This window comes from Mus musculus, chromosome 6 (assembly GCF_000001635.26).
Source record: "Mus musculus strain C57BL/6J chromosome 6, GRCm38.p6 C57BL/6J".
NCBI classification, from domain to species: Eukaryota; Metazoa; Chordata; class Mammalia; order Rodentia; family Muridae; genus Mus; species Mus musculus.
The window spans coordinates 40,360,610-40,387,647 of NC_000072.6; the positions used below are offsets into that span (position 1 = coordinate 40,360,610).

General features: G+C 39.2%; 1 protein-coding gene across 3 annotated transcripts in view; it reads left to right on the plus strand.

The window, feature by feature from the left end:
- The window catches only part of Agk (acylglycerol kinase), a 72,495-nt gene that overhangs the window by 35,534 nt on the left and 9,923 nt on the right, over positions 1-27,038 (plus strand). For 2 of the 3 annotated variants that reach the window (XM_006506571.3, NM_023538.2), the window contains 8 exons: positions 3,666-3,758; positions 6,132-6,164; positions 7,972-8,066; positions 15,613-15,682; positions 20,595-20,674; positions 23,151-23,208; positions 26,205-26,352; positions 26,835-26,932. In XM_006506571.3, coding sequence (XP_006506634.1) covers positions 3,666-3,758; positions 6,132-6,164; positions 7,972-8,066; positions 15,613-15,682; positions 20,595-20,674; positions 23,151-23,208; positions 26,205-26,352; positions 26,835-26,932 — 675 coding nt within the window. Of the gene's footprint in view, positions 1-3,665; positions 3,759-6,131; positions 6,165-7,971; positions 8,067-12,648; positions 12,698-15,612; positions 15,683-20,594; positions 20,675-23,150; positions 23,209-26,204; positions 26,353-26,834; positions 26,933-27,038 lie in introns of all 3 variants that reach the window. The other variant, XM_011241458.2, reaches the window with a different exon arrangement.

Genomic DNA, 27,038 nt, shown 5'->3' on the forward strand with positions numbered 1-27,038 from the left:
CTCAAATCAGTAGCTTTTCTTTATACACAAAGGAAAAACAGGCTGAGAAAGAAATTAGGGAAACAATCTCTTCACAATAGCCACAAATAGCATAAAATATCTTGGGGTAACTCTAACCAAACAAGTGAAAGACTTGCATGACAATAACTTCAAGTTTCTCAAGAAAGAAATTGAGGAAGATCTCGGAAAATGGAGAGCTCTCTCATGCTCATGGATTGGCAGAATTAACAGTAAAAATGGCCATCCTAACAAAGGCAGTCTATTAGATTCAATGCAACCCCCATCAAAATCCCAACACAATTCTTCAAAGACATGGAAAAAGCAATTCTCAATTTCATCTGGAAGGGCAAAAACCCAGAATAGTGAAAACAAAGTTTAACAATAAGAGAACAGCTGGGAGAATCACCATCCCTGACCTCAAGGTTTACTACAGAGCAAAAGTGATAAAAACTGCATGGTATTGGTACAAAGACAGACATGTTGATCAATGAAATAGGGGAGGTCCCAAGGCCTGACACTATTACTAAGGCTATGGAGCACTCACAAAAAGGGATCTATCATGACTGGCCTCCAAATGACCCAACAAGCAGCTTAAAGAGTCAGATGCAGATATTTGCATCCAACCAATGAACAGAAGCAGCTGACCCCTGTTGTTGAATTAGGGAAGGCTGAAAGAATTTGAGGAGAAGGGCAATCCTATAGGAGGACAAGCAGTCTTAATCTGGACCCCTGAGATCTTTCAAACACTATACCACCAAACAGACAGCATTCACCAGCTCATATGAGGCCCCCAACACACATCCAATAGAGGACTTCCAGGTCTATGTCATTCACAGATGATGCATCTAACCCTCAAGAGATTGGAGGCCCCAGGGAGTTTAGAGGTCAGATGGGGTCGGGGCATCCATGTGGGGAGGAGGTGTGGGATGTGGAGCAGTTGGAGCTTGGGATGGGAGGGGCGGGGAATGGAATATGGAGTGTAAAAGATGAATTACAAATAAAATTAAAAAATTGATATCAATTATTGAATGTTATATTTTGTTTATGACCTATTAAACCAAATCTACTCGTTGTGTAGTGCAAATCTTCTATTTCTCTCTTGGGTTTTTTTTTTTTAATTTTGCTTTTATTGGTGATAACTATTTTAAACTATCCTGTCAGGGGAGTTACAAATATCCCAGTATGATTGTGAATTTGCCCATTTCTGTAGATAATCTTCTCTGTTTTTTTTTTTTATTATTATTATATGTTAAGATGATTAACTCTCGAGAACTGGACTGAACACAAGAAATTTGTTCTAAAGACAATCTGATCCAATAAATGTTTGTTGTAAATGCTGATATATTTTGGATGTGAACTTTAGCCTTTGGTGATTGAGCCTCTCCAGCCCAACTGTTGATATATTTAAACCCATTTCTCTGCTAGTTGTGTATTGGTGTGCAAGATCTTGGTTCAACTATTGCTTTTCTGAATAGGATCTTATTGGTCGGTAATCTGTTTAGAACTGTCTTTTGTGTTTGTCCAGGCAGGAATCCTTAATGTCATGGGTGGAGAAGAATATTTTTGATGGCCTTACTCAGGTTAGGTTGATATGACGGTTGTGTGGCCCAGGTGGTAACCACTAAGCATCCTTACATGGTAACTGAGCTTTCTGAAATAAAACACATCCTATTTTATTTCTAAATACTTGAAGATATGTGTTTTAATAAGGAAGTATATTTTTCTGTGTAACTATATTGACATCTACATACCCAACAAACGTAACAATTCTTTAATTATTTAATTGGATATTTTCTTTATTTACATTTCAGATGTTGTCCCCTTTCCCGGTTTCCCTACCCGTAAACCCCCTATCCGATTCCCCCTTTCCCTGTTTCTATGAGGGTGCTCCCCCACTCACCCACCCACTTCTGCCTCCCCACCCTAGCATTCTCCTACACTGGGGCATTGAGCCTTCCAGGACCAAGGGCCTCTCCTCCCACTGATATTCGACAAAGGCCATCCTCTGCTACATATGTGGCCTGAGCCATGGGTCCCTCCATGTGTTTTCTTGGTTGGTGGTTTAGTCCCTGGGGGGGAGGGGGTCCTGGTTGGTTGATATGTAACAATTTTTAATACTAAAGCCCTATGACTTTTGGTTTTGTATTTTGTAATTTTTCCAATTTAAGATACTAAACAATTATATACACATATACACACACTAATTTATTGATGTTACATATTCAGAAAATAGGCATTAAAGGGAGATTTAATCATTAGTAGAAATGTTAATGTTTTCTTCTTACAGTTCAGTTGAAACTATTGGTCTTTGAAAGGTTGATTTTCTGTCTTTCCTGTTAAATTTTATCTGGAAATAATTTAAAATTTTCAAAATAGTTACAAAACTACATATACATATTTAGCTACTTCACCCTGACTTAACGTTTTTACTGTGTTTTCACATAATTTCTTTTTACATAAATGTGCATGTATGTATATAATATATACAGGAATTCCTATATATATTATGGATGAAATCATTAAACCATGGTATATGAACTCACCTTTAGGCTCCTTTTCCTAGAAGTTAGGGTTTGGATCTCAAGGTTCTATCCTGTAAGGTATCTGTTGGTGTCTCTGGTGACCCGTTCCTATCCAGGGTCCTCCCAAAGTTAACTCTATAGCACATACATACTCTGTTATGTTTGAGGAGTTTCCTGAGAGTAATAAAATAACTTCTGTAGATTTTTAGAGTTCTATGCTCGGAACAGGGCACAAAGAACAGGTATTTCAAATTATACTACAGGTGTTAGCCCATCTGATATTTAAGTATTTAGTTTTTGCCTGCTCTTGTGTCTAGTGTATTTTGAATTGGAGGTAGTATTTCTATTTCATTTACCTTATGCCCTTTTTTAACATTTGTCTTAAGGGGTATATATATATCAATGTACACCCTGATGGTGGCTGAAATGTATATCAAATGTTCAATAAAAATGGGAGGATCGGAGTGCTCTTCTGTGGGTTCTTTCAAACATACCTGCATTTTTTTTTTATGTGCCATCGTAGTAAAACAATAATAATCGTCATTTACTTAACACAGTACCAGTTGCAAACACTTTTCTAGCTGTTTTAAATTCTGCTGTGTAGCAATAGTTCAGGAAAGCCATGATTAAACCCTCTCTTGATACATGGAAATTCATTGATAAGAAAATTAAAATCCAGTGAGTTTAAAGCTAATCAGTTAAGAAGTCACAGAGCTGAGATTTACTGTAGGTCTCTTGGGCTCTGAAATCTGTGCTCCTTTTCATTATATCTACTTCCCTATTTGCATATGCACTGTCTTCCTGCCTTCATATGAAAAACAGAGGGTAAACAATGTAATAGAAGCCACAGTGGACTGGAAAAGAGTCCTGTGACTGGCTAGCTGTATGACTAAGGCAAATTACTGGACTTGAATTTTATTTTTAGAATAAGGAGGTGAGTAGGTAGTTTCTGAAGCCAGTTCTGTCCTAGTAAGTATAAAACTATAAAAATCCACACTATTGCTGTCATAGAATTTTTATGTCTTCCAACCATGTAAAATTAAGGGAGTCAATATACAACTTTAAAGAACATGGCTCACCTTTTCACCCTCTAACGTGTGGTCTTACAGTGACAAGTTTACCAATGACGCTTTGATATTGCAGACGGATTATGAGGGACAAGCCAAGAAGCTCTTGGAGTTGATGGAAAGCACTGATGTGATCATTGTTGCTGGAGGAGACGGCACACTGCAGGAGGTAAGATCCTCTCTCCCCATGTAGGGCCATCTTTAAGGTGAGAAGAATGGACAATGGCAACAATAATTAAGGAAACTGCTGTAGTTCATTATTTTAGGGCTATTGCTCTCAAACTTATGCAGCATTAAGCTTTTCTCCTGCACTTTTCTTTCCTTGTTTTTGGTAAATCTTCCTCCCAGCTCAAAGAAGGGTTTATATGTAAGCAAGTCTGCCTGAGAAAATTAAATAAAACAAGCAAGGCTATAATCAAGCACTTAAGATGAAGTGGGAAGATCTTGAGTTCCAGTTAGTCTTGGGCTACATAGCAAGATTAGATCTCAAATATTGAATAAAATGGGAGGAAAAATGGGTGTGGATCGGCTAAGCTTGTTATGTTGTGCATTCTGTAATGCAAGTAGCTCTGTGATGGCACCAAGGTTTCACTACAAGGACAAGTTCTCATCAAATGAAAGTTTCTCTCAAGAAAACACTTTTATGGCCACTCACATAATTTCTGTTGTATTAGAAAGTCAACTCTTAAGATTGCATTTGTAGAAAGAGATGATATTTGTTCAGATATATGCATTTATCTTCTTTTCTGTTGTTCTAAGGTTGGATGTTTGGCAATTAGTGCTCCAGAACAAACCTCACATATGCTGGGCAAGTGCTCTACTGCTGAGCTACATTCCTAGCCCTGTCTTGTTCTAACAGTAATACACTTATCCTCAGTGAGGTGCTACACCTATTAGAATGCCCAAGACATAGAACACTGGCAGAGTCAAATGCTGATGAGTGTAGAACAGTAGGAGCACCATTCATTGATGGTGGGAATGCAGAATGGTTTAGTCACTTTATATCTATCAGAATAACCCAAGTCTAGGTCAAACAAAATGGAAAATGGGTGGTTTCACTGAAAACTGGACATACTTCTTGCCATGTGATCCAGCAGTTGTGCTCATTGGAAGTTATACAGAGGAGTTCACAACTCTCGTGCATACAAAAATATCTGCACATGGTCGTTTATAGCATTTTTATCTACAGCCGACCAAATGTGGAAGAAATAAAGGTGTCCTTTAATAGGTTAATTGTAGAGTAGCATACCCAAGTAATGGATTATTTAGTGTGAAAAAAATAAGAACTATCCACTTATGACAAGATTTGGAGCATATTACTAAGTGAAAGAACCACAAAAAGACTCTTTGACTTGTAGGTCACGCAACAGTAGAGAGAATAAAAGGATGAGAGGTTGCCTGAGGTTGAGAGAAAAGAAGGATTAGCAGGCAGCGCACGGGACTTAGAGGGCAAGGAAAGTGCTTTGGAGATGATAGTGATGGATAGGAGTGAGTACATGGTTTTTAAAATCTGTGAAGTGCACAGCACTGAGCAAACACCAATCTAAACAATAAAGTTTAGATGGTAATGTAGGTTCATCAAAATGTTCATTTTACCCACATACTACATTACTGTTGGCTTTGGCCTCTCTTTGGTGGCTTCATCAGTGTGAGGGACCAGAAATGAACAGCAGAAAAGCTGTCCTTAGTTTGACTTGGCATTTATATGAGCCTTAGTAAGCTTCTTTTTAAAAAGGCTGTGCTAATGATCTTGTAATTGTCTTTATAGCTTGTTAATGAAATGTGAAGAGTTCTGATTGTATACCTACAAAGAATGAAGCAGATCCCTGACAGCCTTTTAATACTGAAACGCAATGAGGCAGGACAAGATAAAGGGAAGAGATATGTCAACTTTTGTCTTTACAAAATGTTTTAAAGGAAAGACAGTGAATTGTATATTTAGTGTATATACAGTCATTAAAAGACATTGGGCAAGAGAAATGATTGGCTTTTTATAACAGCTCATACCTGCAATCCCAAGGAAGCTGAAAGCAGGGGGAATGCTGTGAGTTCCGGCCTGGACTACCTGATGATAATGAATAACTAAAGTAAATGATAATGTTAGTTGTCTAACCTTTGTTTTCATAGCCCTCAGGAAGAAGCACTTGAGTACAGATTTCTGAGCATACTAAGCCGCCTGTCCTCTGTGCACTGCAAAAGGCTAACATAGTCTTTTCTGTATAGTTGAAAAGAATTCATATTCTCTAGAACCTGTGATACATTAATGTTAGTAAACTTCTGTTTTGTAGACCTTGAAATATAATTTTACTAATGTAATGTGGGATTTTTATAATTTATCTTAGTCTGTATTATTCTTGGTTAAGAATAAAATCTAATTTAGCACTGATCCTATTTGACAATATGATGTGTTTTTAAGATCTAATATATCACTTAATATAGCTTCTAGAAGAAAATAAATAAGTTTATGGTCCATGAAATTTTATTCTAATTTTGTTTTGATAATGAAAATACATGTTGTTTATAATATTTTTTACATTCATAGGTTGTTACTGGAGTACTGAGAAGAACAGATGAGGTGAGCTTGTAAAAAATGTGCTAAGCTTTTATTTGTTCTCATCCTTTGTCTTTCCCTCTTACAATGCATACATTCATATTTATATTTGTATGTATGTATATGTGTGTATACATACATACATACATACATACATACATGCAGTACTAAGGATTGAACCCAGGGCTTTGAGTGTCTAGGTAAGCATGCACCACTGTCTTACATCTCCAGCACTTTGTTCATTTAGTTTTTATTTTGAGACAGAGTCCTGATAAGTTGCCTAGGCTAGCCTTGAACTTGTTAGTCTCTTGCCTCAGTCACTGGAATCTGTGGGATTCTAGACATAAACCTTCATACTCTACTCCTGTGTTATATTTTCAATCCAGTGCAATTGTGATAGGATTGGAGTTTTGATCAGATGGTGCAATGCTTCTTCATCTGTCATAGGTTACTCTCATGAACCCATGGTGGACTTCCTGTGTTGGTAATCCAGGGTACCATGTACCTTTTAACACCAGCTATTGTGCTATATAAAAATTTCCTATAGAATCTTTTCTTCAAGGAATTCTTTTATAAATTAATAGTGATATGTTCATATAATATGACCTGGGTAGCAGTTAAATGGATGAACTAGGCTTATTTAGTTAAGAGCGAGCATGAGGACCTGAGTTTGCTCCCCAGGATCCATGTAAAGTCATCTGAGTACAGTCAGTGGTGCTGCTCGTAAGCCCAGTGCTGCCTGGCCAGGAAGGACAGCCATGTGGGAGACCTTATCTAAAAGAAATATGGACAGTACATAGGGAATACGACAAGAAGCTGCCCTGTGGCCTCTTTGTGTACCCTAAACACACACACACACACATACACACACACACACACACAGACACTTTGATTCTCCCTCACACATACACAGAGACAAATATGTAATGTGTATCAAACACAAGAATGAAGTAGATATATAAATATCTACATCTTTAGATCTTAGAAATGTTAAATATAAGTAAGTTTTTAAAGAGGGTGAAATCTGGTTTGAGAATTCAGAAAACAGTACTGTCACTGTATGTTATTTGGTATGTAAGTATTTAGTATGAAAAAAATAATGGAAAAGAGTTGTGCCAACCTAGTGGTTTCCTGTAGAAGGGGTCAGGAAAGCAGAATTTCAAAGGACTTCATCTGTCTCTGCCTATTTATTTTAAATTTGAGACTCAATTCATTTCCTAAGATATCAGAAGCAAAATGGCAAATGTTCTTAAATCTGGGTTGTGGACTTATGAGGTTTTGTAAGATCTCATTTTCCTGCCACAGTTTATAATACTTTAGTAAAAACAATAAGAGATTGTGTTCAAAATAAACTTTTAAGAATCTTCAAGTAATGGCTGTATATGTGACATTGAGTTAAATCACATGTTATGTCATTAACTGGCCATGATTTGACTTACTCTATCTGAAGTAGATAGCTTATGAAACACTGTCACCTGCCATTGGTCACTATAGAATTCGTAGGTATTTTTAGTTGAATTTTGTCTCTGTATTTCTCAGCCAGTGTGATAGCTTAGTACAGTTGTTGTAAGATTGTCATTATCTTAACCCAGTTTCATATAAGTAATTGTAGTTACTGAGTACCCGAATATGTTTACTGTGTCATTGTGTTTTCTTTGTTTTTTAAACTGCTCACGTTGGGGTATTTGCTTACTGACCTAGAGATGGGGAATGGAGATGAGACGGAAGACACAGCCAGCTACTTTGTTCTGGAGGATGCTCATAGGCCTCCCTTTAAACCTAATCTTCTGACTGTAACAATACCACTTTGTCTTCTTTTTTGTTCTACCAGGCTACCTTCAGTAAGATTCCCATTGGATTTATCCCGCTGGGACAGACCAGTAGTTTGAGTCACACTCTCTTTGCTGAAAGTGGAAACAAAGTCCAGTAGGTTGTCAATGTGGAATGCTAACCTATGTGTGTGGTAGAGCCTGGGCCTGAAAATTAACATACGTGATAACATCGACTTTTCAAATATTGATAGGTTGAACTGTCAAGTTATTGAGAGGGAACACCCAGCCTCTCAGAAAATTGACGTGCTCCCAGTTGACTTGTGGTACCTTCCTAATCTAATAATTAATACATCCTGATGTTGGGAATGGAGATGGGTGCTTTCTGTCATTGCTCTTTTTCTGCCTTTGCGTTGTAAGACCCTTTCACGAGGTGAGGGCAGATTTGCTCTGATCATTTCCTTTTAGTACACATGGTGACAAATAGCAAGTCTCTCAGGAAACGGAACTGCTGGCAGCCATAGCTTCATTATCTTGGTGATAGAAGCAGATAAAACAACTAAATACAGTCACATCCTTGTGACTGCCTGAAGTGGCTGGGAGTATGGATATAGTAGCTGGGGGAGGGGTGAGGTCCTGACATTTAAGTTACATTGCTGTGAGTCTAACACTGTCCTCTGGACTCAGAAAGATTGAAAGCTTTAGAGAACAAAGACCAACTCTTTCAAAAAGGTAGTGAGTGACCTTGAATTTGAGACCTGGCTTTTGCAGCAATTAATTAACATAATCTTGAGCAAATGGTTGTCAAAAGACGGAAGTAAATGGTCAGTGTTGGAGAAATTGTTACATAGTGTGTAATGTAAGGCTTGTGATAGAAGAAGTCAAAGTAAACATTGGTTGAATGAGTTAATTAAAAATTTCTCAGTTTTTCTTCTTATAACTGTCTAAGTCAATAATAATAGTCAAGGTACTTTTTAATTTGGATTAAATTTTTTTGTCTTGCATTAGTGTGTTTTCTTAGACTAGGTCTTCTAGACTGACTTTCCCTGTTGTCATTTTGAGGGCCATCAATGGTATCTTTAACAATTTTATGCTGTTCATAAAAGCATGGGTGCATATAGGAAAGCCCAGGCCTGCATATATATGTTTATCAGACCCTCATCCTACTGTCTCTCATGTGTCAGACCCTTACAGGATTCTCCAACCATCCTGAGGCCTAGCAAACAGGAGAAGCCTTAATGGGCCATACTTTTAGTCGCAGGTTAGAATTTATGAGGGGCAGTAGATAATGATGGATGTATGATCCCAGCATCTTTGCTGATCTGGTGTAAGTTCTCTCCTGTGTAGGGCTTGACTGTGTTAGGAGCTTTTCTTTCCCTTGTATCAGTAGAGGTTATTGAACTGCTTTAGCCAGCGTTTCCAAATGGCTTATCAGTGATCAGAAGTAGATTATTTTCCTTCCAGAAACCCTTCCCTATCCAAAAGCCTCCACTCACATGTGGCCACCCCCAAGATCCCAGACAGTGGTCTGCTTTTTAGGAACTGGGTTTTTTTTTTTTTTCTGTGTTTTTAAACTATTGTTATTAGCTGCTTCTATTTATAATTTAAAGATTTATAAAAACCTAATCTCTAAGCAAACCCCAGGGCCCTTGGGTAATCAGAAACTCTGCCTTTGGCTCGGGATTTCAAAAACTTTTTACATGGCCATTGCCTAGGGCTATGTAAAAAGAACAAAGCTTTGCCTTTGCCCCACTGTCAAGATTTCTTGTAAAATAATTATTGAAGAATGAAAAAGTCTTTTTTCCTGAAATGTGGAGTGTAGCAGGCAAATAATCCTAAATGCCAGGCTGCAGTGCTTCCTGCCGTACTAGAACCCTGAGTCATTGTAAGGGAATGATAAATCTGAGGTGCATTTTAGCTGGCTTCTCCTAAGCAGTTTATAGAAGTAATTTAATGCAAAAAGCCTTTTTGAATTGCAATAGATTGAGTTGTTTTTTAGGTCTCTCAAAGCCACTTTCCAAGTCTCTTCCCGTGTGCCAGGTGCTGTTCCGATTAATAAGTACAGTGTACACCTCACCTGTGGTGCTTCCCACATAGCCCATACACACTCACAACAATAGAGGCTAGACCCGTGCGCCTGCTCCTCGCTGCCTCCAAGTAGAATCTCATTTTTGAAAAATTTCCTGGCCACTCCCAGCCAAATCAATATTGAAATGAAAAAGGGGAGGGTGATTCATAAATAAATATGGGTGTTTGGGAGTTTTGCCTGTATGTGGAATTCCCAGTGCTCAAGGAGGCCAGTAGAGGGCATTGGATCCCCTGGAACCGGAGGTGCAGGTGGCAGTATACCTCATGTGGGTGCTAGCAATTGAACCAGGGTCCTCTGCAAACACAGCAAGTACTCTAACCACTGAGCCATCTCTCCAACTCACAAATGCTCACATTAAGTACCAGAGAAAAGCAGTCCAGATAGCACAAGCACTGTTAAGTATATTCAGCTACTGAAACTCATGTATTGACAGCATGATGAATGCCAAGCAGTACAGCAACTATAGGAGCTAATGTGGCTGCTTCTTATCAAATTAAACATAAGCTTTTCATACTGTTATATATTTACCTAAGAGAAATGCAGATATCCAGATCTGTACAACAACCCAAACCTTATTTGTAGAACCTGCTGCTAGTTATCAAGAATCAGGACGGTGCCAGTATCAACCGGCTCATGAGTGGCTGAACAAACTATGGTACATGTATACACCAGAGTGCTACTTAACCCTAAAAAGAAACTGTCTGCCCGTGTTGTTGACGCAGTCAGTAGTGGGAATAGTCTCAAGCTCATGCTTTTTCATTGTATTATATGATATGATCGTTCCACAAAAGAGTAAACTGGCTCTGGTGCCTGCAGGAACCGATGACTGTGGTAGGAGTGGGTTGGCAACAAAGACGATGAGGGACTTAAGGGGATGTTAGAAATGTTATCTATTTTGATAATGGTGTTAGTTACATAAATACATTTGTCAAAATGTATGGAAAGGCATGCCTAAAAGGACAGATTGTACTGCATATGGATTGCAACTCAGTGAGTCTGATTTTAAAAAAGAAGATGGTGCTTCAGTTTCCAGGTTTACGTTTGAGGAGCTTGGCTGGAGGACCAAATGGAAAGCTGACAGGAGTGATTGCCCAGGATGCACAAGGCCAGGCCCAATCCCCAACACCACAGTTGAAAAATAAAACAAACCAAACTACAAACTCTTCTTGGATCTGAACAGGAGGGGAGGATACCAGTCAGACAGCTGCCCCATGATTGAAGAGACAGGCGGGAACACAGTCCTGGCTTACCAAGGCAGACTCATGAACGTTAGCAGCTGTGGGAACCAGTACCGGTGCAGGAAAACCTGAGGTTCAATGTGGTCAGCTCTGAGAGTTCTGACCTTCTTGGAACCCAGACTTATGGGTTTCCTATAATATTGTGAGATTTCCCTCATAGTGTTTGCTGAAGAGCCCATGCTAAGTACCGGGAAAGGAGGAAAGGAAGTACTCTGAAGCAGTCTTTTTCCCTCATAAGGTCTGTATCAGGAGAAACTCGCTATGCAGAGCCCAACCTTCTAGAGGAGTCTTGGAGCTCAATAAGGATTGCTAGACTCTAGCTGGCTCTGGCCTTCCACATGGGAGAAGGGAAATACCCAACCCAAACTGCTCTTCAGGCCTGCCCTAACTTAGGGGGTATATAAAAGTGCAATGTTGAAAGGAAAATGCTATAATGAAAACTGGACAGTTTTCAAATCCATGCAGACTATACAACATGCTTCTAAATAAATAAGACATGCATCAGGGAAAGTCCAGAGAAGTTGTAACATATTTTAAACTAAATAAAAACACTCCCAAAAAATATGTGGTAGGCAGTGTTAGTGGACATTAGGGGAAGTTTGAAGATTTGGTATACATAGCAGAACAGAAGACAGAGCAAGATTAAGGGTGAAGGCATATACGTGGGAAGGTGAGGCAGGAGGATTGTGAGTTTGAAACCAGCCTGGTTACACAGGCAGACACTGCCTCCAAAGTCAAGAGGAGGAAAGCAAGTTAAACTCAGAGTTAACAGAGGAAAGAAGAGTTTAAATCTAGAGTAAACAAAGGGAATTAATAAGAATTAGAGCAAAACTCAATGAAATTGAAAATAGAAGTCAATAGAAAGCTGGTTCTCAGAAATAATAAATTTCAGCGAGTCTCTAGCCAGGCTAAATAAAAACTAGAAAGGACACAAATGACTCATTTTAGTGATGAAAAAGAGGACATCACTGCAGAGCCTGTGAACATGAAAGGTTATAAAGGAAGGTTATAGCCCTAGGCCCATAAGTTTGATAACCTCAGAACAGGCTGACTCCTTCAAAGACAGTTGGGCATAGCTTATGCAAGAAAAAAATAATTGGCAAGTGGGATTAGTAAACTAGTACATTCAAACAGTAGAATCTCATTCAGTGATGAAAGAAATGAGCTATGAAGCCCCAGAAAGACAGGAACGTGAATGCATATTACCAAGTCAAGGAAAACATTCCGAAGAAGAAGGCTACACTCTATGGCTTTAACTGTTAAGAGTCCCGAAGAGGTCAAGTTGTGACAGTAGAAGGGGGAGTGGCTATTAGGGTTTAGAAAAGGTACAAACAGACTTGTGTAGCAGTAAAATTGCAAAGTATGTACTATTGAGTGGTAGATGTCATTAATGTTTGTCTAAACCCATTTAGATTGCAGCTATGATCAAAACTGGATCATGAATGGCAATAACAAGTCAGTGTAAGTTCTTCAATTGTGATAAATGAGCCAACCAGTCTTGGGGGTGGGGGTGGAGAGATGTGACAGTGGAACAGCTGTGTCTGTAGGAGGAAAGGGGGTTATATAGGGACATTTCTGTACTGGCCTTCAAATGTTTCTATGAGCCTGACCTAAGATGGCTCTAAAAAGGAGTTTTATGTAAAATCATTGATCCATAGCAAAACACATACACACAGAGGTTGGGGGAGGGAGAGAGGGATTAAAATTAACATAGTCCTTTCAAACTTCAATAAATTTACTTGATTAAACAAGCACTAGAGATGTGTTCTAGTTTCTCCTGTGTTTTGTTAAACATCAGCATATCAGCATATACTTCTATGGCTACTACCTCTCACCATTAATTTTGATTATATGGTGATCCCGTACCTGTTCATTAAGTTCATATAACAATGTCAGTAAGTTGACTACCGTATATTGAAACAGAGCAGATTGGTTTCATAGTGATAATCAGAAAATAAAAGTGAAAACCTGAACGCATTTGGATGCTATGGGGAAACAGGTCATTTAGAAAACTGGTTTTTAGAGTTTGTTTATTTTTTAAGCGCTGAGTGGGAAGGTTGGGGGCGCTGATATGGTGGTGTATACCTTTAACCATAGCAGTCAGAAGATGGGTCTCTGAATTCAAGGCTATCCTAGTCTGTGTAGCCAGTTTGAGGTCTCCTGGGAGACAAAGTGGGACCCTATCTAAATAAATAGGAGTGAGGGAGGAGGGATGTAGTTCAGTAGGCAAAATGCTAGCATTTGTGAAGTCCTGGGTTCCGTTTGCAGCATGGAATAAATCAGTCATGGCGGTGCACATCTGCAATCCCAACACTGGGCAGATGGAGAGGGAAGAGCACAGTTGACAGTCATTCTTGGCTACAAAGTCAGCTCAGTGCCAGCGTAGGAACATGAGGCCCTGTCTCAAAGTTTTAAACAAGAGTTAATCCTTTCTCTTGGCTTTCTTATTGCATCTCAGTGCAGTTCAGGGGAAGGTTCTTCTGTACAATAGAGGATAAATGAGAAGGATAGACGTGAGCTGGACAAACCGCTCAGTGACTATGACTGCATGTTACTCTTGCAAAGGACCCAGGCTTGGTTCCCTCTCCTGACATCCACAGACACCGCAGGCAAAACGCTCATATGTATAAAATAAATTAAATGTTTTAATGATAGATTTTTAAAAAATGATTAGTTTGGAGCCCAGTAAATCTAGGTGATGATTTTCATTGGTGGCCATCATCACCAAAGACAGCAGGTGTTCTTTGTCTTCTGATGGAGATGTGTACTACCACAGGGGTTATTTAATGCTGCAAAATCTTAAGGATGGATCAATACAAACTTTCTGTTTTAGCCATCCTCAGAAAATACATGAACTAGATATATACACTAGTGGCATACACATATAATCACTAAGGTACAAGTCCACAGAAATTCAGTAGACAGATGGCCTATTTCTTAAACAGGAAAATGAAAAGGAACAAATAATAGATTTAAAACATATAAACCAATCACAATTTATGTGTCTTGTTTGAAGGAAGTAACTTATGTATTTATATATTATTAAAATTTGAGCACTGCCTAAAAATGTTGATTCACATGTATCAAAGTTATAAATGTAATAATGATATTTCATAAAAGTCTCTTTTGCTGATACATAATGAACTACTAAGATATCAGGTTTACCCTCATACTTAGTGACTTACATGGTGATGTGAAGAAGTAAGCTTGCTCATGAGGGGATAATGGTTTTGAGTCTGAATGAGGAATATACAGAATTGTCTGCAGTTTCTGTGCTTGAAACTCTGGAAAATAAAATAATGCCCAGAAAATACCGATTGCCTGTAATTTGGCATGCATTGTGCTGCTGTCAGTTTTTTATTTGTCAGTCCATGAATATGAAGTGTCACTGGCCTTGTGGAGTTTCTGCTCCCCAGGAGGAGGCAGGTGATAACTCAGTACATAGTCAGGCTGTAGCCATGGGAGGACAGCAACAGTGTAGTGATGAGGGAGAGCCACAGTGAAGGACCGTCTGCGAGGCTGGATGGTGTGGCCTCTCTGAGGTGGAGCTGTCTGCAAGATCTCAAGGATGAGAGTGAAGGGCTTGCCGTAGCTGCACTTAGAGCATGGAGGGTTGACCAGCATTAGTAAAGGCCCTTGATGGAGGTCTACTCCTTCTCTCCTGAGAACACATGTCTTACTGTCTAGCCACTTGGCTTACTCTTTCTCTTGTTGACCATCTTTTGTGTATTTATGTGTGTCTGACTTTTAAAGTACAAACTCTAGGTCATGTGCAGATCTGGCATAATTTTATATGTCCTGGATAATCCAGAGTGTTTACTTTTTGATGAGTTTTGTTTTTTTTTTTTTTTTTTTTTACATAGAGGTTTTTGCAAAAATTGTCAGAATGTAGGTAAGAACAGTCTTATATCTTTGAGGGAAAGAATCAGCAGCGAGAACAGAACACGAGGCGCACCCTTGTGATGCTGGAAAATGAGGAAATGTGTCTTGGGTCGTGGACTATCATTTGCTATGATAGCTACAAGACCTGGCCTTCAGTTACCTCCTGGCTGTTTGAGAAGAAAGACTTTTTTTTTTTTTTTTTTGAAATGGCAGAATTTCATATAGCGATTAAAAGATGCTATGTTATTACCATATTTTAAGTAGCAAGTTTTCAGATACTTGGTGCAGTGGAGTGATGTAATAAATGTGTATGCATTGATAATTGGTCACACGCTTTCCTAAGGTGATTTTGAAAGACTAGCTTTTACTGACCCCCTACAAGGCTTCCCAGTGTGTGCGTGTGGGCTGTCTGCACAGATGTGTGCATGCTGTGCACTGGGGGAGGTGGCATTTACTTTTTATAACAGGTCCCTTTCCATTTTTCCCCTGTTCAGACATATTACAGACGCCACACTTGCCATTGTGAAAGGAGAGACTGTTCCACTTGATGTCTTGCAGATCAAGGTAAACTCTTTCCTTCAGATTTTGAAAAAGATATTAAAAGTAGCATTTAAAAGGTATCAGAGCAATAAGCACATGTTAAAGAAAACGGACTGTAGCAGTGTACATGGGCTCTGATGGACACTGCATTTCCTTTCTCTTCCCACCCTAGCACTAGTCCCCATAATGAAGCGTTGTTCACTAATGAAGGTGTTTATGATCCCACGTGTAATAAGAATTATGTGACATAAAATTTACATCTGTAGTCACTTTAAATCTGCACTTGAGTAGTGTTGAGTGTGTGATGTCACCTTTTGATGTATTAGCTTTGAACCTAACTCTTGACCTCTGAAACATACAGGGATCCCTTTGTATCACTTCCTCGTGGAATTATATCTAATTTTAATTTCTCCAACTACTACCTTTATGTCATAAGAAATCTAGCTATGCATGACTGAGTATTAAAAGAGCCCCAAGGCCAGACAAAATTATGCTGTATGCCTATAATCCTAACCCTCTATAAGTATCAGAAGTATGAAAGGTTCAAAGTTGGTCTCAGCAACACAGCAAGTTGAGGTGAACAGGTACCACATGAAACCTGGCCTTTAAAAAGGAAAAGAAAGACCCATAACATACTTCGGCAATAATTGATTTCCGTAGCTGTTTAGATGCTGGCTGCATCTCTCTTCCATGGTCTACAACACACGAGCTTCTTCTCGCGTCCTGCTGGAGCAGCTGTTGTCTTTAACCTTAGCTCTCAGACACGTTTATGGTTAGGATTTGGTAGATTATCTTTCCACTCTTTCTCACATTGAGAACAACGTTTTCTGTAGCTTCCTGAATTTTGTAACTCTCCATTTTTCTGTTGAGTTGTGTAACATTTTCTTATTTGTAGAGGATAATTTGTTTTAGAAATAGGCTTGCTGGCTGTGCCAATTAAAGGGCATGGAAGCAAATACCTCACAGTACGCATACTTGGCACGCAGATTTTGGTCTTTAATTACTGCTATCTTAAAACAAAACAAAACGTGACCACCAACAACAACCTGAAATAAAGGGAGAGTAAGTTTGAGGTAAGCAAGCACTCGGAAATTAATGGGGACATCACAAAAGACATTGAAGAGCCAGGCTGTCAGTGTTTGCATGTCAAAATTATTAGTTGACAAGAAAGATAGATATATAGATAGTCACTGAAGTCTTGGTGGTAATATAGAAGAATTGTCATGTTGTAATTATAGAAAGAATAATAGAATATTAACATTATTAAGTCACCATTTTGATAATTGAGTTTACGATGAGATCATCAGTAGAAACTGAACACAATGCACGATATCTATAGGGAAACAAATCTACAAGCATTCTCCAGATTATCTACTTAGCCGCTAAAGGGGTAGGTATGGATTTGAGGTAGAGAAATCTAGAATATGCTACTTTCATGAAAAGAAATGACAGTATCTGCTTTCTGGGAAGAAAATGGTGCCATGCCACTATATAGTTCTGAGAGTGGTGCCATGCCACTATATAGTTCTGAGAGTTGTGCCATGTCGCCATATAGTCTCCTGCCCCAAATGTCAGCTAATTTCAATCTAATCACTTGATAGTAATCAGAAAAAGCCAAACTGTGTGTCATTTTAGACATTTTAGTCTGTCTTGCTTTAAAATGTTAATATTAAAAAAAATCCACAAAAGTAAGTAGTCTGTTCAAGATGAAAAAGTAAGACTCTTGTAAAGGATACTGCATTTGAAGAATGAAAACCAATCGTAATCATGGATGTTGTTCGGACAAGTAAAGATACTTGTACACAGCCTGAATTTTACACTCTGCCTTTTACCTTTGATTCCTTGAGAGTGACTCCCATGCAAGTTTTTGCTCGGGGGAGATAATTGCTTCCAAAAGTTCTGATCTCTACAGCAGCAAATCTAGCAACACTACAAAACATACACGGGGCTGCAGAAGAGCACTGGCTGTTCTTTTAGAGGAACCAGGTTTGGTTCTCAGTACTTACATGCAACAGCTCAAAACTTGCTGAAAACTACAGTTCCAGGGAATCTGATGCCCTCTTCTGGAGATGTGGGCACTGCATGGACATGGCACAGAGCACACAAATAAACACACATAGATAAAAAGACAAACATGAGATCAGACTACAAGGAGAAGACTGGCAATGGTGACTTTAGGTGAGAGGCATAAGTAGTATACATTGTACTATTTAGAGTTTTGCCTTACATTATTTTTCAAAATAAAAAAACAGGATGAAAGAGAAATGGTTCATTAGCAATTTCTAAGTTTTTGTCAACATTTGTTTAAAATACTAGAAAAAAGATATATTTTTTTTTGACAGGAGTTAAACAAGTATTCTTTTTTTCATCTAATTAAAAAGAAAAAATAAAGCAAATGTCTCAATGGCAGAGTTGTAGAGTTGAATCACACTGCAATGGTGAACCCTGTGTTTGCCCACATCCGACCCTAAGATGCGCCTGCTCCATCCTGGATGAACATGTAGTGTTCACTCAGTTTTTGATTTTGTAAAAATTGTAGGGATCTATACTGTGCCATGATCCCAAGTTTAACCCTGAAAGTTGCTGTTACACTGGTTGAGCATCCCTAGTCTGAACATCTAAATGCCAAGTGTTCCCAAATTGGAAGCTTTAGAGAATTCCAGATTTTGCAGTGTTGATGTGGGTAGGAATGCTCAATCAGTAGTTTTTGCAAATATTCCAAAATTCAAGAAACCCAAAAATTGGGAATATTTCTGGCCTCATGCCTTTCAGGCAAGGGACACTTAACCTATATGCAGTTTACTAGTATGTCTTTATAATTGGTGAACTTGCAAGTTTACAACCAAGTTTCCTTTTATTTTTCTTCATGCAGTGATGTCTAGACTTTCCATCATGATCTCATTAATCATAGTCTAAATTGCAATTGATCTTTTAGCATGTAATCAGCTAAGTTGTTTTCACAAAACATAAAGACGATGATTAAGTAGAGATTTTTATATATAAAGACATTGTTGTAAAATATGATTATTACCAAAGGAGGTGAGTGAGGAGGTACTTCGAATAACCCAGTGATTTAGTATTTGTTATATATATGTTAGAGGTAATTGCAGAATAAATTGAATGTAACTGGAAATTCTTACTATGCTTGTTAAATATCTCTAGTCTTAATCCCCTCTCTCATGTTCTGATCTTGTAAATTGATGTCAGATTTTTCACAATCTCTGTATATTAATGACACAGCCCAGGAAGCACAAACATTTTAATCAATTCTTAGAAAATGTGGAACAGTAGCTTCTACCCTAGTTTCTGAGGAACCAGTTTGGTTTAATTGATTTTTTTTTCTTTCTCCTTATTTCTGAAAATTGCTTTCAGAATGTGGAGAAAATCTCTGTCAACAAAGCCTGACATCATAGACAGTGCTTAATGTCAGTCTTTCCTTCCATAAGCTCCACGTTACATAAGCCGGAGACTGTTCAAAAGTACAATAAATCATGAACTAGAATTTAGCTTGCACTGTTCACTGTGTGTTCACATCTTATTTTAAATGTTCAATTTGATAAGGAAATCCAGATGTGTTTCCTTATGTGACCTATTTTAAAAAAAAATAAAAGAACACAGATAGTCAAGAAAACATGTTGCCTCCATCTTCAAAGCATATTCAGAGACCAGCATCTTGCCTTCACTCTCTTGGTCCCACCATGGTCACCTTCACCTTACTTCAGAGCCCTCTATGACCTTGCCTTACACCCTTGCTTCCTTGTGGTTTGTTTTCAGCAGCCAGAGTGTGAGCAAAAGTTAGAGCACATCACAAGAGATCACCTGTGCATTGCATGGACGCTGCACCTGTCAATTAAAAAGCCCATAGCTTAGGCAGGAAGTAGAGGTGGCTCAACTGGTAGTGTTATATCTCCCTGTTGGTTGTTGATGCCTTACTCTTAGGTCTTTTATGGTTTCATATGTGAATTTCTTTTTGTATACATTTTTGTACGTGCTTTTTGAGGTTGGAAATCTATTTTAGCTCCATTTCTTTGAATTTGTACTTTAGTTCTCAGGCTAAGCACTCTCCATAGCCTCTTCATACTTGAGTGCCCTAGCCCACAACTCTCAAATGAAGAACGTTCTTCTACTTGGCACTTAGAGACAAACATGTCCTTGTGATACCAGTCAGCTGGTTTCTCAGCAGCACCTCTTTGCTTGCTTTGCATTCCCAGTCCCTGTCCCTCTCCCTCTCCCTTTCTCTCCCCCTTTCCCTCCCTCCCTCCCCCTAGTTCATTCTCGCCATTGCTTATATGAATTTGGGGAGCAGAAAAGCCAATCCACTGCATGAACAGGTACACAGCAAAGGAGTGAGAGGTCCATGTCTCCTTCCTAGGAATGTGTGTGTTTCTCACAGATCTCTTGCTTGCCTCTGGCACAGTGAAATGGGAGTGATACTAATGCTGGGATTACAGGAGCCCTTGATCCCATGAGCACAAGATACAGTGTGCTGTCTCTAAGACCTCTCCTCTACCCCCAGGTCTTAATTTTGGCTTATGTTAGCTGTGGTGGAAAAGTGATGGTATGGGAGAATCCAGGTTGGTCCTTCTGTTCTTCAGCAAACCAAGGAGCTGTGTGTAGTATTGTGCCTCTTCTTAGAATGGGGTTGGGGGTGCCTTGTATCTATCAGTTTTGAGCTGTTGGAAGCTTGCGGCTCCGATTGCAGCTAATATGTTCCCTTAATTTGTGAGAACTGATACATAAGATTGCATCGGCTTTAAAGTGTGGATCATTCAAGCATTCCTACCATGTATCCATAGGGCTAATTGCTTTAACATTTGAACTTACATATAAAATGTTTGGTGTGATGAGATTTTCACATACCAGTGATTTCAACATTTTCTAGGTACTTATAAATTACTGTGTGCACAAATCTAAATCAATTGTATTTAACTTCCAGGGTGAAAAAGAACAACCTGTGTATGCAATGACTGGCCTCCGGTGGGGATCTTTCAGAGATGCTGGCGTCAAAGTTAGCAAGTAAAGGATTACTGTGTTTCTATGTGATGAGTCCTTAAAAGTTTTATTCCATCCTTGCTGTTGAGGTTTTTAAATACACTGGTCTGGGAGTAAATCTTCTAGGCCTGGAAGTTGAATTAGGTATTGATAATGCAATAGGAACAGCCAGGTAAAGTTTGAATTCTATAGTCAGAAAGGATAGGGAAAGGTCCATTAAGAAAAGAGTACATATCTATTTGCAGACACATTTGCCATAGGTTCAAACAACAGAAGGGAAACTGGCATTGCTTATCACACAGCAGCAACATTCTTAGCTAAATCCCAAGGTGTTGCCTGGACCTCAGCCTCAGGGAGCCCGTAGAGTCCTAGTTGGTCAGAAGGCTGCGTGCAAGGTATGTGAGAACACTCACAGGTAGAGAGACTAAGGGCTGCTCTCTCTTACAGGAGATGGTTGTCAGGCTTTGCTGACAGGAAGAACGGGCTCAGGAAGAGTGATTAGTGGGCCACCACTGGCTTTCATAAGCATAGGCTTAGTTTTAGAAACTTTCGTAGGTTGAAACTTCTGGCTCTGAAAGAGGTGTGGAGGGGTAGTGTCGTTGGGCTTCTGAGGCAGGACTGAAGCAGACACCAGGCAAAGTTCATCTCTTTTCTGGTGGAGGCATCCTCTTTTGCCTACAGCTCAGGGTTTACAGTTTTAGTAGAGTTTATTTGTGTGATGGTTGCTCTCATGTACTGCTCTTTCATCCGGAACCTCTCTTGCAGTTCAAGGGCCAGACTGCTAAACTTTCCAGAAATCTCTCCCACATTTCATTCTGTTATCCCCGGTAATGAAATTCCTGACAGTGGAATGCCAGTAGGGGAGGACTGCTGGATCTCTTTACAGGACACAGCCATTTGCAAATGGGCCGTGGTTGTATTGATTCCACAGATAACCTTGTGCTTGATCGCTCATCTCAGATTCCCACAGCTCACAGAGAGTAACTGCTTAGCTTCCTCTGAGAAAGTCTGCTCTGAACAAACTGCTTTCCCAAGTGTTCTGATCAACAGTTCAGCACTAGTGCTGGTCAGCTGTCTTAGGAATAGCTCATCTGCTTGTTCCAACTCTGGTCGATGAGTTTCAAAGTCTGTGGGTGGTGATATTATACCTTGGCTAGGACTGACCACTGAGTCACTTTTGGAGTGAAATAAGAAACATTCCCTTGCTAGCCATAGGAAGACTGCAAGCATTGTGTCAACATTTACTACTGGAAAAAGTGCAAGGAACTGCTTAAACTTTAGAAATAGACCACCCGAGTCAGGGTGTTTCTACTTGGCTAACTCACAAAAAGAGAAACCAAAAAGCTTTAAAAACACCATAAAATATCAAATATCCAAGGCCCTGGTAAATACTACCACAGTATCAACGTGAGTGATAATTTAGCGTGGCTCCACATTGGCTATAAATTTTTATTCTAGGAAATTAGGTCATTATCCCTAATGAACAGTTCTTCTGTGTTTTTATTTTTAAACCTTGCCCTTTCTTTGGCTGTTCTGCCTCTTCTAGCCTAACGTTCTTTTTTCTGATCTTTGATGTGTCTAGATTCAGTCCGTTTCCCAGTTCCTTCTGCCCCACCTGTGCTTTAGCCTTTGTACATTTCTCAGTATGGCCACACTCTAATGCTGTTGTAGTCCTTCCTGACTTTTCTTATCAATAGTGATCAGTTTATAGCAAAACATATGCAGTCACTTATAATTTACTATTATTTGGAGTCTGTTATCTTCTCAACTCATAAGCCCAAAAGTAGGAAGTTTATCCTGTGTTCTTCTATATGTTTATTCTTTCTACAACTTTCTCCATCTGTGTAACAAGAGCTAACTAAAGGCATCCTACCTGAATCAGTCAGGATCAGTAAAGTAGCATGGGTGTTGTCAGAGATGAGTCTAAAGAGTGACAGCCACATCACTTTCTAGTTGCAACTAGGCATCTTCCTCTTTAGTAGTTTTCATGCACTTAGCAATATGCAATAGGTTTTCACTCTGAGACTTGCACTTGCCATATTAAAGCTATATAACATGAATAATATAAATATATACTGGTTTATGCATGTGTGTGCATTTTGTGTGAGAGGGGCCACGAGATACAGGATACAGTCTTGATTTGATAATACACTCTCTCTGTGTGGCTTTATTGCTCTCTCCTTGTGACTCTTTGATTGTATACTCACCCTATTCTGTGGGTAAAAGTCTATATTATAACGACTTATAAACTTAGGGGTCAAAGAGACGTAAGCTCTATATCTCTTATTAACTACAGGAATTGTTCTGCCATCTAAGTGTATATTCTTAGATGTGCCATTAACATTTAGGCTCAAAGTGTATTACTTTTGTGTTATGCCACAATCCTTAAGCCCCCAGAGCAGCCGATTACAGGAGAGGTCCATTCCTGATGATTTGATTGTCTTGGATGCTATCTAGCACTTGAGCAGCTCTTTTCATTTTTATTCTTGGTTTTTCTTAGGTACTGGTATCTTGGTCCACTAAAAACCAAAGCAGCCCACTTTTTCAGCACTCTTCAGGTAAATGCAATTTATAATATAGAACACGACCTTTGTTAATTTGATGTTTCTCTGTCATGTCTATATTTGAGATATTAATTCTTTACTACAGACCCATATCACGTTTTCCAATACTAAAATGGGCGACATTTGACTTATATAATTACAGAAAACATTCTTGTTTTGATAGACAAGTACCCCTCGTATCTATCTGTTTATCTATCAATTACCCCGATGTCTGTTTCTTTCTCTCTACTTATCCATCCATCTATCCATCCATAATTCATCATTCTGTCTATGGCCAAACCTGTGTTTGCTTTATCTTGAATACTTGCCTTTGTTTTTCATTCACCCACCTTTACCAGATAAACCTTGAACAGAGTGAGCAAATGCCTACATTATTAATATGTGTATCTATAGAAGTACCTGGCAGTGAGCTGAAGATTTGTAATGAATTATAGATAAATTAATTATATAGGCTTGTATATATTATCAGTAGGTTTCAAACTGTTTTGGTTAAATAAGTGTAGTACTTATTATATTCGCCAGTACTGTATAGAACACTTCCCTCGTCACAACGCTCTGCCAGGCTGTGCTCTCTTTATAATAATACGTTAAAAGGTAAGTAATAAGGCCTGAGGTTGTAGTATAGCACAGTGATAAAGCACCTTGCTCAGCATATTTAAAGCCCTGGGTTTGATTACTAATGAGAGAGTAAGGAGGCATAGAAAAAAAGTTCAACAATTTCATATTAATGAAAAACCTAAAAGAAAAATCACTCAATAGGTGAGCTATATACTCTGTTTATCTTTCATGCAGATCAAAGCAGTATAGTTATAATTTATGTTGGCTAATCTGAAAATTGATTGTGAAAAACTAGAATCCAATGTTAACATTTGGAGTTATCTGATTTCTTCTAATTATAAAATAATATATCCTTTGAAAAATGTAGCTCTAAGAAATTCCAGTTGGATTGAAAAAAATTAAAAGAAAAAACTAAAAGTTAGTAAAATACTTGGAGTAAATACAACATAATTAAAAAAAATTGAAAAGGCAAGATTGTTCTACTCCTAAGTTCAAACTGATTAGTAAAAAGTGTTATTGTTATAGAGAATAATTTCACTGGTTAAGTAGCAATACCCTGGGAAGCAGGAGCTGTATGTTTAAATGGTGGCCTTCTAGATCCTATAAACACTTTCCATCCATTGCTTATCAATTGCTTATTTGTAGCAGAATTTTTCCTGCCCAACTAATTTAAATATTAATACAACAAGAAGCCTGTGATTGGACGGGGAAAAGAGAGGCAGAGCTAAGAGTTTCAGAGACAGGGACAGGGACAGGGACAGAGAGAGAAGGAAGGAAGATGAAGGAAGAAGAAGATCCAGATTCCATGTGGCTTTAAATAGCCACATGTAGCTATGAATATCATAAAAGTATAGAATAAGTGGGATAATTTGTCTAATCTAGGTGGTCAGCTTGTATCTTTATCAATTGGCTCTGATATCATTGTGTGGCCATCTTGTGAACTGAGAATTTATTGATATATAAATCTGACTGATTAATTATAAGCTTCTAGAGTTTTGATTTACTGGGTTAAGGGGATTTGTGACAACTAGCCACAGGGGGTAGATGGCTGAAAAGATACAAGCAGCTCTGAGGCAGGCAGATGGGAGCTGGGAAGACCACAGACTGGGGCTAACCTAGAGTTAATAGGAAGTGGTGGTGGGGCATACCTTTAATCCAGCATTCAAGAAGCAGGAGCAGGTGAATTTCTGAGTTTGAGGACAACGTGGTCTACAGTGTGAGTTCCAGGACAGCCAGAGCTACACAGAGAAACCCTGTCTCAAAAAACAAAACAGAACAGAACAAAACAAAACAAAAAGAAAAACAAGAAGAAGAAAAGAAGAAAGAAAGAAATGCAGACAGTCAGGGTAGAAGGTTTCCTCTTCAGGAATCCCGACTTTAAAGAGAAGACAGAAAAGGCTACCCTGAGAGAAACAGGAAGACAATAGAGCAGTGGCTTTTAAGTGAGCAGATAGATGGCTGTGTTTTCATATACCCAGAGCAGGGGAGGGAGGAGCAGGAAGTGAAGAGAAAGGAGACAGAGAAGATGACTGAGTTGGCTAAGCACATACACAGACAGGATAGGATCCAGGGTTCCTGCACGGGGGAAGGGCTTCCTTTGTCACTGAGACAGTAGAGAAGCAGCAGTTAGGACCAAATGAAAGTGACATTGGAGAGAACTAGGACGTTCTCCCTGATATGCTTTGAAAACTGTTTGAAGCTATGCTTCTGAAAATGAAGCAGGAGGACAGGTGATAAAGGCGGCACAGAATATTTAACCATAAGAGTCTAGAGACTCTGCCAGAGCCTGAGGGTCTGTGATGTCGCTGATAGGCTCCTCTAACTGGTTTCTGTCTATACCTGCAGTATGATTCCCCCACTCTCCAATAAATGTTAAGCCCTGATTTAGGGATCCCTCCTTCCTTTACACACACACACACACACACACACACACACACAAATAATAATAATAACAATAGATAAAAATGTATCATAAAATATCTTGTGTGAGAATGATGGGCTTTGAAGCATGAAGAGGCCTCAGGCTGGATTTGAATTCTGTCCTCTATATGGAGTCTGATACCAGCACTGAAGTAGGTGTTTGATGCAACTGATTTCATTACTTGTTTGTGTGCCATCGATAAATTGAGGGTAAGTTTAGCATAGGACCACTCTGCTCATTCATATTGATTTCTGTTCTTTGGATAAGTAAGTGTAAACAGTAGTTGTCAATTCAGTTTGTTTTTCTCTCTGTTGTATGTTAGGGAACATACACAATCACTATGTTCATGGTTTTTAAGGTAAGGTTTGAAGTCGTCATATTCCCAAGTGAGGAGAATTCTGCTCATTGAAGAGACAATTAAATTATTAGAATTCTGACCTTTGCAGAGCAAAGCCCCCTGTGTTAGGAATTATGTGTACATGATGAAAGCTGTTTTCTTCTTCATTAACAGGAATGGCCTCAGACTCATCAAGCCTCCATCTCTTACACGGGACCTAGAGAGAGACCTCCCATTGAGCCTGAAGAGACTCCTCCCAGGCCGTCTCTGTATAGGAGAATATTACGCAGGCTTGCCTCATTCTGGGCACAGCCACAGGATGGTGAGCAATGTGGTGACTAGATTCCAAGCCCTGTTCAGCTTAGAAGTGGCCTGGAGCAGACTCCCAGAATCAGTACTAGATAAGTTCCTGGTGAATTCAGACTCCTGGGTGCTGTCAGGACAGGCTTCAGTGTCTTGTGACTAAGCACCACCGTTCCTCGTCCTCTTTGTCACTGACATCTGTGCTAGTGAGCTGCTTTCACTTGAGGACGCTTTAGGCATAGAGAGAGAACCTGGTATTTATCCCTGCTTTACAGAAAAATGAAATAAAGAATAGAGTTGGACAAAGGGCTGGGGAAGCTGACTACCAGCAGCTCAGTAGTCTCCCTCCCTCTCTCTACCCCCCCCCCCCCCCCCCGTGTGTGTGTGTGTGTGTGTGTGTGTGTGTGTGTGTGTGTGTGAGAGAGAGAGAGAGGGAGCGGGCAGGGACAGAGAGAGAAGTGTCAGTAGAAACACTGACCCATGTCTGATGGATTCCCACAGCCTCCTCCCGAGAGGTAAGCCCTGAGGTCTGGAAAGATGTACAACTGTCCACCATTGAACTGTCCATCACAACCCGAAACACCCAACTTGACCTGATGGTAAGTGCACTCAGTTTTTAAAAAAATGAATTTGGTGTCTGGGGAAAAAGTGACAGGTGCTTTTCTTGCACTGATTCAGTATTTTTCTGTTTACTCTGTGGGCATA